Here is a 15,390-nt window from a genome sequence, read left to right on the forward strand (position 1 = left end):
GTAGCCTACATTAGATGAATTAGGGTAAACCACTATTTCGATTTTTCTCTCCCTTTCTCTTTTATGTTTCGATCTGTGTGTTTGTGTGTCGATTTCCAACATGTTCAGCCTCTTTGGTGGAAGAACACAACTATTTGTTACTTGGTCTCGTCACTTCATATATAGGTATAGACATAAAAAAGATGTCGACCCAGTACTTTAAAGGTACATTATTTTAGCAAGTGTAGGGTTTCATCTTGAAAGAAACTAATATGATTGTGGATTTGTGATTGGAGTTATTTCAACTTTAACAACATAGAGCAAGTTCAGGAAATGGTTCTGAAGGAAGTTGAATTGCACTAGCATAAGTGAACCTTAAGTTTGAAATATTCTTTTCTAGCCAAATCAATCAACTTTGAACACGCAGGCCAGAAGAGTGAATGAGTATTCTAGTTTATTTATATTAAAGACAAAAGCACTGATAAGATATTCTAAATTATTAAGTGTAGCTGATAAGGCTCTGCATTAGTGTTATAAGCCTTTTATCTGCCTCAAGTGATTTGTACCAGTTTTTCTTGCCCTCTCATTCCTGGTAAAGAGGTTTCCTTATGCTTTGCAATGAATTGCTTGTACCAACTTGCTGATAATCTTGAAGTTCTCTTCAGCGTGGCATAATCCACATGGTGGAACCCATATCTTATTGTATATCCATATATCCACTCAAAGTTGTCTAGCAATGACCAGGCAAAGTATCCCCTCACATCTGCTCCTTTCCTGAAAGAGAAAGGGTTGGAGAAAAATGGAATAGAATATTTTTTCTTTTTTATTCTCAGATGCTTGACTAGTGTCAAAGCAAACAGACATGATGAACATGTTTCGGCATTTGGTTAGATAAAATTATAGTAAGATGATAGAGTGACAAAATAAATAACAATATAGTGAAAATTGGAATCCTTACCATTGGTTTTATATTGCTAGAATATATGTTTTTTTCCCCTTTATTTTCTTACCTTATTGCTGCTAACAGGGCCTCTATGTGATCCCCCATATACTTTATCCTCTTAAAATCATGAAGATGTTCTTCCAAAGTGAAATTCGGATTGTCTTGTTCGCCATACCCTATAAAATGTTTGTATTTTCAGCAATGCACAGAAAGTCTGCCCAAAAAGGATAATAGGTGTTGCTTACCATTTTCAGTAATAAACATTGGAGTATTGTTGTATCTATCTTTTACATATGTAACTGTTTTCTCCATGCCTTCTGGGTAAATGTTAAGCCAACTAAACGAAGTCTGCATGACATTAGAAGCTTCAGAATTGGTGAATCATGAGGGAAAAGGTGATCATCATTGTAAGTTTTGAGGGTACGTACAGGTTCCCCGATTGAGGTTCCATTTCTCTCTCCACTTTTTATGTATGAACCCTCTGTTCTGGAGACCCCATGTCCTGACTTACACACGGAGTACATGCAATCTTGGACATAGAAAGCTGTGTAGTAGTTGATGCCAATGAAATCCAACCCTTTCTTGAGTTTCTCTTGTTCGTTACTGGAAAATTTGGGTAAGAGGCTTCCAAGAATGTCCTCCATCTCTGTGGGGTACTTTCCAAATATAATTGGGTCCAAGAACCTGCATTATAATAAATTGTTTACAGTATGAGGTGCTCATCCCTACTTTACTGGGGGAGTAGTGTAAACAAATAGAACAAGCTATTAAAGGAGAATTATACCAATTGAAGGTGAATGACCTTGCTCTTTCGGTGGCCAATTTGTCAACAGTAGAATTGCTGATTGGTTCATACCATTCATGTTGAAGGACTATACCAATTCTTCCTCCTTGCTCAGTCTGATGTTTCATCCGCACACACAATATACAAAGTTTTACAATGATTCAAATATTTAATCTGATATCTTTTCGTGCTTTTATCAAATAACTGGGTTTTCAAAGTTATTTTTATAGGTGTTATCATAAGTTCTTTCTTCTCTCATAGGGTACTCACTTAAGTTATGATGCTGATGACTTTATCACATTACCTGATATTTGGTTCTATAGATATCAACTGCAGCTGCATGTGACAGGATAATGTTATGGGCTGCTACAAAGGGCTCCTTTTCCGAATCCCCTTCTCTGCAGTTTACCAATGCCAATGAGCCAGAGCAGCGGCATGGGGGAAATAGACCTGAACGGTAACCAAGTGGCACTATGCTGTTTGGCTCGTTGAAGGTGACCCAATACTTGACTCTATCACCAAAGGTTTTAAAACATAGGTCCGCATAAAATGCAAAATCTTCCCTGCTCATACAACATAAAAATATGATCTTTATGAGCTTGTATGGTCAACGTGTTATTGAAGCCTATTCAGGGAACTTAGAAAACTGGTTTCTTACTGTGATTGGGGACTTAGCCAACCCCTATATCTATCATCCAGTTCTTGAGGGTAGTCATAATGAGAAAGAGTCACGAAGGATTGGATCCCTGTAGAAAAAAGAAAACGCATGTTTTACACTCTTGGGCTTGACAGATTTTTACTCTCAATGAAAAAAAGGTAATGTTTGTTACACATGGTTTTCCCTCACTAACATCACGTGTTTATTAAGCAATTGTCAAAGTCAAACTGACCACTTAATCACACTGTTTAAAAATCCGGCCTGACCATCCACCCGGCCGAGGTCAGGGGTCATGCGGTCACGGGTTCAACTGGGGGGGGGGGGGGGGGGTCACGGGGTCACTATGCTGACCCAATTTTATATTAAAAAAATATATAAATATAAATATATTCTATATGAAAATATTAAAAAACAAACCAACAATCTACGTAGCATCGATACTGACACGGGACACGTGACACGATACGACACGACACTTTGACACGTTAATTCTAAAAAATTTAGATTTCGACACGTTAAGACACATTTTGATATTAAATAATATTTTTAATTTATGTAGAATATATTATATTTAATATTCAACAATTTAACAAAAAAATGAATCTAAACTTATAATATTCATAAATTTTGCAAAGAAACATAAGATATCCCCAATATTTATATTAAACTCAATAAAATGGTAATTGTAATCCAACGAATCTAATAAAAACTCAACGCAACGTAACCTTTGAACCCTTTTTGAATTTCTATAACGTGTGTTGGAGTGTCGGAGTGTCCGAGAGTGTCGGGAAGTGTCGGACACGACACGTCAAGGTTTTTGAAGTGTCGGTGCTTCATAGCCAACAATCATCAAAAATTCAAAATATACTTAACAAAATTCACAAATTACGATCACAAGTCAATATTACACAACCTAATTAAAATATCAAGATAGCAAAGTACAAAACTCATATTCTAATTGGATCACTACGCTGACCCCTCTTTTGAGAAGATCCCTGACAAAGGAAAATTTAAATGAAGTAAGAATGAGTTTTTGTTTTTCATCGACGATCGTAAGGTTTTCATTTGAATAGATAAAATTTTTACCTTTTCTAGAAGATTCACGGCAGCGAGGTGAAGATTGAAGACGTCTAGGCCGCAAGGTGTAAAGAACCACTTCAACCCAAAACCTTAAGGTGTTGAGTGAGGGCCTTTTTAATGATTTATATTATTCTCTAACACACCCCCTCACGCAAGAGCCATTTGGGCTTGAAGCGTGGATATTGCACAAGCCCAATTTTTTGTTTACCTTTTGTGCTTTTTATTTAATTCCACAAGTGGGGGGCGGTGAGGATCGAACTCGTGACCTTATTCACTCAAGCTCTGATACCATGTAAAGAACCACTTCAACCAAAAACCTTAAGGTGTTTTGTAAGGACCTTTTTAACGATTTATATTATTCTCTAACATTAGAAGAGAAGTCAACAAGGTGCGGCACAAGTGGCTAAGGAGTCGGTCCATACCCCAAAAGGGCGTGGGTTCGACTCCCTCTGACCGCTTTAAAGGCCCTTGTTGATGGGTAAACTGTAAAGCGGGTTTAGTTTGCCGCTGTCCCTGGCGTAAACCCTCATAGAGGTTGAACATGTCTGCCCTGGCCCTGGCGGGTTACACACAAGTGTCTCCCCTGCCAGAACGTTTCTTTATTAAAAAAAGAAGAAGAGAAGAGAACGATTAGATTTAGGTTTGCAAGCATTTTTATTTTATTTTTTAATAAAACAATTTTGTTTCGTGGAATTTATTTTAAAAAAAAAACATGCAGTGACCCCCTTTGACCCCTTTGACCCAGGAGTCACTGAAATTCGGCCGGGTTTTGGGGGTCGGAGGAGTCGATATGCATATAGGGTCCAACTTGTGACTCCAACCCTCAGAGGGGAAGGGTCAGGGTTGACCCGGGTCAACCCGGGGGGTGGGGTGGAGTTTTAAAACATTGTTAATCATATATTGTTAATCATTTTCCGAGGTTAGAAAGGATAATTAATTAATCATTTGCCAAACATATGTAATTGAAATAAATTTGTGATTAACTATAACTAATTAAATGATTAAATTAACTCGACAGTTAGTTTTATTTGCTTGCTCGTGAGGTCTGTAAGGAAAATCCTCCGGGTAACTATCATTACTCAATAGAAAATAAAAGAACTGAAAGTTACCTTTGAGTAGTAGAGCATCGATTAGGTTGTTATAGAAGCCGATACCAGCCCAGTTGACCTCACCAAATCTACCCTCTGTTCACAGTCATATACCAAGATTCCATGTTAAAATCTTAGTTGGAGCATTTTACTTATATTTTGATAATTCAGAGGACCATACTTGGAAGAATTCTTGCCCAAGATATAGAAAGCCGATGGATGTTCACTTTCAAATCTTCTATTAGATCTATATCCTCCTGTGTTTGGATCCACACATGATACAAGTTTCATGCAGAATGAATAAACATGATTATTTAGGAGTTACAATATGGTTTTGGGATTATTATGCTATTTGGGTATTATTATGTCATTTTTTGTAAGGATTTTTCTTACTTTTGGTTTTTTTTTTTTTTTTTTAGTTTAAGCATTTCATCTTTAATAAGATATGGATTTGATGATAATTATGTTAATTAGGATTTTGATATTTTTTTATTTTTATGAAATTTTATCTTTGATTGGACATCTATGATAAAGTTAAAATTATTTGATAATTATATAAAATTTTGATGATGTTCTTGGGGTTTTGAAGAGGAAAATGAAATGATTGGTCATTAAAGAAAATCAGGGTAAAGGATAATAAAATAATGATAAAATTATAAAATAGAAAAGAATTCCAAAAATTCTGCATATATCTTAAAAACTTTCTATGGAAGGCTTTTAGCTTTTCTCTTTTTTTTTTTTTTTTTTTCATAATAAAAATTTGGGATAAGATATTGTGACAATCAATTAGTGTTACTACCAATGTTACTACCAATTAATCTCACCGTTAGATCGATTATGTTAATCCAATGGTTATATTTATTTTCATCTTTGAATGGTTATGATTTTTTATATTTAATGTGAAAGTATTAAATATGGGAAATCATAATCATACAAAGGTAAAAATAAATATAAAATATTAAATATGGAGAATCATAAACAAACAAAGATGAAAATAAATATAATCGTTGGATTAACATAATCAATTTAACGGAGAGATTGAATGGTAGTAATATTGGTATTAGCATTAATTAGTTGTTACAATATTCTTCTCCTAATTTTTTTTATAAAATTATATTTCGCTGATCTTTTGTTTTTAAAGAGAAGAGAATTAAAAAATAACTGAATTTTTACTTATTCACAAAAGCCAAATAGATTGTGGCCGACTTACGTTTAAACAAAAAAGGGATGAGCATAAAGACTTTTAGTTAAAACTTTTTCTTTGTAGCATACCAAAAAAAAAAAAAAAAACTTTTTCTTTGTCATACAATATATACGAAAAATATGGAAGAAGGTTGTGGGTAAGATGTTTAGCATACTAAAATTATTTACTATATGGTAACATCTTAATCAAAAATTGAAAAAAAAGTTACTCTTCATTTTTTTAAAATGGCTGACCTACAGATGAATGGACAACACTAAAAAACAATTTTAACATTTTTGAGTCCTCACAAGTTATTTTATTAATTGAGCTAATCCCGATTAATTTATAATTTGAGTAAATATCATTTTTAGTCCTCAGCAAATTTTACGATGCTCGCTTTAGTTTCTAGCAAATAAAAAGGCTATTCATGGTCCTTAAGAAATTCAAAATGGATCCATTTAGTTGAAATTGTGGTCCTTCACAAGTTCAAAAAAGACCCATATTAGTCCCTCAAAAGTAGGGGTGTTCATCAACCGATCCAAACCGATTCAAACCGTGACCGAACCGAAAAATCGATAACCGAACAAACCGAAAATTGAAAAACCGAAAACCGAAAAAAAACCACAACTTTTAATTGGATTGAAACGATTTTCGGATTGCTTAATGAAAACCGATCCAATCCAAACCAATCCAATATATTAATTTCCCTCTACCTACTTAGGTCTTTCTCCAATCATAACCCAAAAATTTTTAAACTCAAGACTCATTAACCAATCAACTAAACCCAAGAAAAAACCTAGTCACATCATTTCATCTGCGTAGAGCTTCATATCTCATTGTCCCAAAAAAAAAACTATATTATCATTTACTGATGCTTTTGTATTTCAATTTTTTGTTACAAAGCCAATATATATACAAAAGATGTTATCTGCATCGAACAAATTTTGGGATTTTCAAAAAACCGAAAATCGATCCAATCCAAACCGAAAAAAATTGGATTGGATCAGATCGGATTTGAAAAAAAGTCCAAACCGAATGGATGATTACATGGTCAAACCGAAGGGATTGAATCAGATGATTTTTACTTCCAAAACTGATCCAATCCAGACCGCGAACACCCCTACTCTAAATAACTAAAATGAGTCCAATTTGAATTTCTTAGGGATCACAAATAATCTTTTTATTCGCTAGGGACTAAAGCGGGCATCATAAAATTTGCTGAGGACCGAAAAGAGTATTTACTCTTATAATTTTAAACAAGAATATATATTGCTAGCGCAATAATAACGACCATACAAATTGGTCCTGTAAATGTAAACTTGCAAAAACAATCATATGATTAAGGGTTACATTTTTCAGCAGTCAATCTAGATAAGTTATTTACATTGAACCAAAAATGATGTTTTTTTGGGACAGAAATCAAGGTATTTTTGTAGTTACAATTTATTTTAGAGTTATACTAATCTTTCTCATTATAATTTTTTAATTTTTCAACTCAAAGCGACGTTGTTTTGGGAATGAATGTAAAAAACTTATTTACATTCACTATAGAAACATTAAAGCCTATGATTAAATGGTTGTTTTGTTGTGATGTAAAAAAAAATTCTTGATTGAGCATAACAAAATTTTTCCCTATTAAAATATCATAAAAATATTTCTGCAGTTAATGCAAATAAGTTATCTGCATTTACTTCCAAAACGACGTCGTTTTGAGATTGAAAGATTAGAAAATTATAATTATAAAGACTATAATAACCCTGAAATAAATTAAAATTACAAAAATACCATGATTTTCGCTCCAAAACGACGTCATATTGGGCTTACTGCAGATAACTTATCTGCATTAATTGCAGAAAAAAAAACCCTTAATTAAAATATTTATCAATAATTTTGCACTTGTTTTTTGGTATACAACAATAAAGTTTATAGTTTAATAATTCAGAATAATATTTCTGCAGTTACTGCAGATAAATTATCTGCATTTATCCCAAAATGACATTTTTTTGGGATTGAAAAATTAAAAAATTATAATTATAAAGACTATAATAACTCTGAAATAAATTAAAATTATAAAAATACCATGATTTCTGTCCCAAAACGAAGTCGTATTAGGCTTACTGCAGATAACTTATCTGCATTAACCGCAGAAAAAACGAACCCTTAATAATTAGGGTTCAATTTTTCTGCGGTCAATGTAGATAAGTTATCTATATTGAGCCTAAAATGACGTTATTCTGGGCGAAAATTAAGATATTTTTGTAATAATACATTATTTAGGGTTATAATTGTCTTTTTTATTATAATTTTTTAATTTTTAACAAAAAATGACATCATTTTAAAAGTAAATGTAGATAATTTATCTACATTCACTGTAAAAATGTTAGAGTCTAATACTTAACAAGTCTACCAAAAAAAAATTAATAAAAATCTTTACCAACGACTTTGAATATGCACGCGGAGCGCATGGACCATACTTTACTGTTTAAATATTAGTGGCGATTATAAAAATAACTTTAAAGAGTAACGCGTAAGTTAAAACGAAGTTCTTAGTTACCAAAAAAAAAAAAAAAAAAACGAAGTTCATACTATATACCATGTAGCGATGATAATGGTCAACCGCAATATCCCCATTACTTCCGTCGAGTATTCTTCTTCTACCTGCATATAGTCATTAATGTAATTGAATTGCTTGTTAAGAAAGGACCCATTTTATTGTAAAAAAGATGAGCTGAAAAGATTCTTCTAATAAAAGAAGAAGAAGAAGATGAGTTGAAAGTGACACAGGGAACAAAGTTCCATTCATTCAGCAATGTACAACTTTGATTAAATTGCAATGAAATTTATTTGGACGGAGTAATTATCTGAAACATTTTTTAATTCTGTCACAGCTTACAACAGAGTTGTTAATATTATCACCTGGTCCGTGAGTGAAGTTATCCCAGTTACTTGGCCCTTTGCCATCACTCTTGTAAGCACCTTCATACTGTACGTTAACGATTGAAGAGGATACATAATAGTTAAAATATAAAATAGATTCAGTCATCTAACAAGATCCTTATCGATTAGCTGCACTGGATTTTCTTATTGGGTGTTGTTGATATATGTGGGAGTGAGTGAGTGTAAAGCAAGTGATGATTACACAAGAAGCACATAAAGCATCAAAATGAAGAGAGAGAATACATATATATGTGTGTATATATGCTGGGAGTGCTTGAAAGTAAACCTGGTAAGAAGAAGAAGCAGTCCCGAAGAGGAAGTTATTGGGGAATTGAGATAGATCCAACTCATTTGAGAGAGCTGCGAGCACAGGAAGCAACACTATCTCCACAACGAGAGTTTTCAGCAATAATGTGGAGAACCCCATTCTAGAGTTACTTTTGGCGGTGGAGGTCAATGATAGGTTTCTATCTTATATATGTGCAAGATTATCCACGAGATTAATATTTCTATCTAATATGGGACGATACGAAGAGAAGAAGAAGAAGAAAAAAATAGGTCTTGTATATTGTTATCTCTTTAGAAAATAATTTTATCTCGTATAACAATGAAAAACATTAATTTCATTGTTTATTTACTAGTCATGATATTTATTAATAAAAAACCTTACATTATTTCCTTATAATATAAAACAAAGAATATATATATATTTCAATTTACACTTCTTCCACATTTCTAGGTAGTTTGTGTAATGAATTAAGAAAATATTCTTTTAGCAGTCAGTGATAGGTTAATATCATATGACATATATCATGAAATTGTAATATAAATGAGACTAACGCTTTATTTATATTTTAAGTGAATGAGATGCATAAATAAATATGAAAAATAATTTTTTTTAAACAAGTAAATAAAAAATTATTACTTTTAAATATTTTATTCATTAAATTCTGATGTACGTTAAATTAAAAAAATATATATAATATTAAAAAATAAACATCTCGTATAAATAAATTTTTTTTTTCTATAAATATCAATTAACAATTGATAAAGAATATTAATACCCAAGCCAAAAAGAATAAGCGACGAAAAAAACTTTAAGAATATTAATATCCTAACAATTACAGAAATACTAAATCCCACAACTCTCTAACAAAGTATTACACTTGATAATTATCGTAAGTGGACAGAGTATAATCTGCTAACATTTGCATGTTAGCTGTGCCACTCGATCGGTAGAAAGAAACTACACCGAACAGAATGTAGATAAGAATGCAAAATCAACCGTGTAAATGATATCCGTACGTGTCTAATACTTGATTGCATGTGAATTCCCCAGATTATTGATTAATGATGTTAAAGAGATGGTTTCAGAAGGCCTTGAATTGTTTAATGATGTTAATGAGGTGGTTCCAAGCTTGGTATTTGCCTTGAATTGTTTGTTCCAGTTTCTCTTTTTCCCTGTCATGTTGTTGGGGCATAATGCTATCGGTTTTATGCTTTGCAATGAAATGTTTGTACCAACTTGCTGATAATTTTGGAGTTCTCTTGAGTGTGGCATTATCAACACGGTAAAGTCCAAATCTCACTGTAAACCCATATCTCCACTCAAAGTTGTCGAGCAAGGACCAGGCAAAGTAACCTCTCACATCTGCTCCTTCCCTGATCACATCACCAAGGCACAAATCCTCAGGTATATTTTACTTGTGTCCAAGGGTAAAAACAATGGGATGATTTATCTTTTTTATTTTTATTTTTTGTAAAAATATTTGTGTATTGATATATAGGTGGAAATATTTATTCTGATTTATATATATATATATATCCATACCTTATTGCTGCCATCAGGTTATCTAAATGTCCAGACAGGTAGTTTATTCTCTTAAAATCATTAAGATATTCTTCCTCGGTGTGATTTGGATCATATAAATTGCCATATCCTACAAAACGTTGGGTAGTCAGAAATGCTCAGAAACTCAATGTGAAAGGGGCTTAATGTGCTTTGCTTACCATTCTCGGTAATGAATATTGGAGTGTTATTGTATCTGTCTTTCAAATAGGTAACAGTTTTCGTTATTCCTTGTGGGTAAATATTGAGCCAATCAAATGGAGTCTACATAACAATAGAGGTTTCAGAACCGACCTGGTCATGCAGGGTTAAAATGTGAGGATCATCAAAATTCAGAAGATTGAAGTACTTACAAGCTCTCCTATTGGGACACCATTTTTTTGTGCAGTTTGTAGATATGAACCCTCTGTTGTGGTGATTCCAGGCCCAGATTCACACACTGATGATATGCAGTCTTTGGCATAGTAACTTGCATAGTGATTGATACCAATGAAATCCAGTCCTCTATTCAGTTTCATTTTGTCATTACTGGAAAATTTGGGTAAGATAGTTCCTAGAATCATCTCCATCTCTTTTGGGTACTCACCAAATATGATTGGATCCAAGAACCTGTATTTTTATAGTTAAATTTTTTATATACTTTTATAGTTGAATGAGCTATGAACAAAGAGGAAATTTTACCAGTTGACGCTGAATGATTGTGCTCTTTCAGTAGCCAATTTATCTGCTGTGGAATTGCTGTACGGCTCAAACCAGTCAGTGTGTATGACAATGCCAATTTTCCCTCCTTGCTCAGTCTACATGTGCCATTAATTAATAATACAGAAAGTTTATCATGTTTTGGAATCCGTACTACCTTCCACTTCGATTAGTAAAACTAGCATCATAATTTATTTTGATTGGCTTAAATGGAAATTCAACAGATTTGAGTCCGTAGCATACTAAATTTTTTGAAAGGGGTTACTGAGATCTTCGAACCAAACTACCTGGTATGTGTTTCTATAAATATCAACTGCAGCTGCGTGTGATAGGATAATATTATGGCCTGCCACAAAGGGTTCCCTCTCCGAATCTCCCTCTCTGCAATCTCCAAAGTTGCCAGAGCAACGACATGGAGGGAATTTACCTCCACGGTAACCAAGTGGGACTTGAAGATTTGGCTCATTAAAGGTTACCCAATACTTGACTCTGTCACCAAAGGATTTAAAACATATGTCCGCAAAGACTTTAAAATCTTCCCTGCATATATGTCAAAATATGTTTAGTACCATTAAGTCAAAATCAGAATCTCCTAGAAAAACAAATGAATTGGAGAACTAGTTGCTTACTGTGATTGGGGACTTAGCCAACCTCCATATCTGTCCTCAAGTTCTTGAGGGAAGTCAAAGTGGAACAATGTTACAAACGGTTGGATCCCTGAGAGTTGCACAATTGAGAACAAATGCAGGTCAAAGAAAACGAACCCTTATGCTGTTCTTTGCCTCACAAGTCATTGGAAAATTCAAATCATACCTTTGAGTAGCAACGCATCTATAAGTCTATTATAGTAGTTAATACCCGCCAAGTTGACTTCTGCAAATCTACCTTCTGTTCACAATCAGTGCAAATTCTGTTTGTGAATGACAGTGATCTACATGTTTCTTAATATCTTCTAAGTGATATCAATCAGATATTGTCAATGCAAGAAGCATACTTGGTAGAATTCTTGTCCATGAAATTGAAAACCGGTAGCTGTTGACTTTGAGATCTTCCATTAGATCTATATCCTCCTGTTTTAATTGCAAATTGAAATTTGGAATATCTTTTACTTTGCTTTTAAAACTAACAGAATCGAATGCTTTATTTCGTTTGGACTCTGAAAGAAGAATTAAAGCCGGTAAAAATATTTAATCATGCGGTGCATGAATCATGCGGTGTATAAAGTTATGAGAGATGATTTGTCGATGTACACGATATTTTTCTACACTAATTAAGTAATATATATTGGCTTTATTTGGTCAATATATCGATTGATTTGATGCGTTTAACATGGCCCCTGTAATGGGTGCAGAGGTGCAGACACTTAAGTTAGATGAAGTTACGAGAAATTTTAAAATAAAATTACACAATTTTCATTATCTATAACTTTTGGCTTATGGAATCAAATTCCCAGAGGGATACGGGGAGGGAAGAGATTGTTTCATTAACTTGGTTAGGTCCGTTGGGCTCTCAGGGGAGTTCAGGCCGAGGAGAGACCATTATTCATGTGATCAGTGACTAACAAAATTAAGTGAATTTAAACACTATAATTAAATCCAAAACCTTAAATTTACATTAGCTTCTTCTAAAAAAGAAGTTTCTTCGAATATTAACGAGGATTTTCACTTCTTCAAATCCGTCACCTTAAGTTAATTCATTATTGACTCTGATATCTTGGACAACAGTTTGAGGGAGCCCAATTAGGGGAGAAAGTATTATCCACATATCAAATAAGCCTAAATAACAAACTCACAACAAAAGGGTTCCAAACATTATATCTTAACCCAAAATTTTAAAACTTTAAGTTTATAGATTCTTTTACTTATATGAATTTTTTTTCCAATGTGAAACTTTTTATCGGTCACTTATAAATCTCCAACAACATTCTCTATGCAAAAAAACAAACAGAGACACATAGGCACCAAATTCTAAATTTTTTATGATTTACAATACCTAGACATATGTCATATGTGCGGGATTTTTTTTTATGATTCCGGTCCATCTCACTTTTTGTGGTCCGTTACTATTTTGAGTAAAAAATTATCTCATTTATACTTTTTTTTTTTTTAAATTTCCCCTTCATCCTTTTTTATTCTATATTTGGAAAGAAAGTTCTTGGGCCGGCCCACAACAAACAACCTCCATATGTGCCAGCATTTGCTATCTTGTGAACTCCGCCAAAAACAGAGAGCATCATTTGAATTGACATTTTCTTAAAATAATTTCAAACGAACTTGTCCTATTAGAATTAGCCATTTACGAGTAAAAGTACAACTCTCTCTTTTTTTTCTTTTTTCTTTTTTAAGTTCATTGACTGTGTTATGATATATTTGAGTTGAATTTCAAATAAATATATAATATTCAATTATTTAATTTAAACGAATTAATTATGAATTAACATGAACTCATGAATCTTATGTTATAACTTTTTGACCTAAGGGAAAAATAAATCTTATATTATAAGAGAATTATAATCTCATGTTATAGATATATCAAGTGTGGTGTGGGATCCACTTATTTAAAAAAAATAAAAAACAATAAAAATGAATGGCACACTCTTTTATAATGTGTGTAAAAAAAATTTATTTTCTTATCCAATATGAAAAAAACAAACTCCTTGTAATTAATCACTTAAATCCAACAATATCTACACATATAACTTTCTATATATAAGTAAATGGGAAAAGTGTGTATAATTTTGAAGGATGTAAAGTTGTGTCATTTTAAGAGAGAGAAAGAGATAGATAAAGGAGGAGAGAGAGTTGACAAAAAAAAATAAAGTTGTGGGTCCCACCTCTTTGTGAGAGTGAAAGGATGTAAGTTGTGTAATTTAAAAGTATAGACATTTTTCCCTAAGTAAATATGATTTACGAATACAATATATAGAACAGAACTTTGATATGTGTACCAGATACCGATGGTATTGATCAACCGTAACATCACCAGTACTTCCATCATCTGTACTACCTGTAGTATATTGACTTAATAAAGCTGAAGCTTGATCAGTATATAAAAGAAAGTAATTACATAAAATATAGCAAAGGGCTGAAAATATATAAAACTAAGGGGTCGTTTGGTACGCGACATTTTGTAGAATTTTCGGGAAACTGAATTTTTCTAAACTTTAGGTTTTTGAATATTATCGTAAACTGAAGGTAAAAATCATATTTTTGAAATTCGAGATTTCCGGACAAATAAAAATTTCTCTCGTACCAAGCGTCCTCTGAAATAAACAGAGGCTAAGCACTTTATGGTATTTTTACAGAGCAAGACATAGAGTTGTTGTTGATCTTATGACCTGGTGTGTGAGTGAAGACATCCCAGATGCTCATCCCTTTGCCATCACTCAAGTAAGCACCTTCGTACTACGAAGAATATTAAATAAGCCAAGGTTAGAATACGAAGACTTCAGTGATATCCTTGAGAGTTGCTAGCTCTTGCGTTTAATGCAGCATGCTCAGGGACTCACACAAGAGTAATCTGTAATCTTATTTTTTTATTAAATCAAACGGACCAGATTTAATTAATGGGACTGGTTAATATGGGAATTGTGATTGATGAACACACAAGAAGAAGCAACGACAAGCATCAAGGTGAAGGTAAACCTGGTATGAAGAAGAAGCAGTGCCGAAGAGAAAGTTGCTGGGAAAAGGAGAAGATTGATCAAACCTTTCTGAGATTGCTGTGATAGCATACGATGAGAACAAGAACAAGAACAAGAACAGGAGTATCTGTGTCTCCATAGACACGGCTTTCTGAAATGTAGAAAACCGCATTTGATTTTCTAACTACTCTTGGAAGTTTGTTCTCAATGTCAATGGGAGATTTATATTCGTTCACATATTATCTACTCAAGCTGACGTGGATGGAGGAACTACCCATTCTCCACCAACTCCTGGGATGGGAACACAAAAGACGTGCATAACAGGATTAAGTTTAATTTGCATAGTAATCTCCTATTATTTTGGGAAAATTATTATTTTTTCTTAAATGATGATTATTTTATTTAAAATTTAAAATAAAAAAAGTATTCACTTTCTTTTCATATGATTTCTATTGTGTATTTTTTTTTCTAATTGAAAAGGACATATTTTATATTTTTTAAAAGGATAAATATCATTTTTTTTTATTTTTTTATCTAAAATTTATGT

General features: G+C 32.8%; 2 protein-coding genes across 3 annotated transcripts; both read right to left on the reverse strand.

Moving 5' to 3' along the window:
- Positions 1-351: 351 nt before the first annotated feature.
- LOC133291277 (beta-glucosidase 46-like) lies at positions 352-9,088 on the reverse strand. The gene is made up of 12 exons (XM_061489510.1): positions 8,939-9,088; positions 8,632-8,698; positions 8,309-8,373; positions 4,714-4,789; positions 4,554-4,628; positions 2,365-2,452; positions 2,011-2,269; positions 1,707-1,822; positions 1,351-1,606; positions 1,168-1,270; positions 990-1,098; positions 352-753 (listed from the first exon to the last, which is right to left on the reverse strand). Exons 1-12 carry the CDS (start codon positions 9,077-9,079, stop codon positions 531-533), a joined length of 1,578 nt encoding a protein of 525 aa, XP_061345494.1. The 5' UTR covers positions 9,080-9,088; the 3' UTR covers positions 352-530.
- A 633-nt stretch (positions 9,089-9,721) lies between these two features.
- LOC133291314 (beta-glucosidase 46-like) lies at positions 9,722-15,018 on the reverse strand. 2 transcript variants are annotated; one of them, XM_061489564.1, is made up of 12 exons: positions 14,845-15,018; positions 14,538-14,604; positions 14,148-14,206; positions 12,195-12,270; positions 12,014-12,088; positions 11,830-11,917; positions 11,488-11,740; positions 11,183-11,298; positions 10,855-11,110; positions 10,663-10,765; positions 10,484-10,592; positions 9,722-10,314 (listed from the first exon to the last, which is right to left on the reverse strand). In XM_061489564.1, the coding sequence occupies exons 1-12, from the start codon at positions 15,013-15,015 to the stop codon at positions 10,023-10,025; spliced, it is 1,665 nt and encodes a 554-aa protein (XP_061345548.1). In that variant the 5' UTR covers positions 15,016-15,018; the 3' UTR covers positions 9,722-10,022. The 2 variants fall into 2 exon arrangements, with proteins under 2 accessions (XP_061345548.1, XP_061345549.1); XM_061489565.1 differs by lacking the exons at positions 9,722-10,314; positions 10,484-10,592; positions 10,663-10,765 and having other exon boundaries at positions 10,943-11,072.
- Between the last annotated feature and the right edge of the window lie 372 nt (positions 15,019-15,390).

Source organism: Gastrolobium bilobum, unplaced genomic scaffold (genome assembly GCF_033153095.1).
Source record: "Gastrolobium bilobum isolate Gb01-03AN ecotype WA unplaced genomic scaffold, APGP_CSIRO_Gbil_v1 utg7904, whole genome shotgun sequence".
NCBI classification, from domain to species: domain Eukaryota; kingdom Viridiplantae; phylum Streptophyta; class Magnoliopsida; order Fabales; family Fabaceae; genus Gastrolobium; species Gastrolobium bilobum.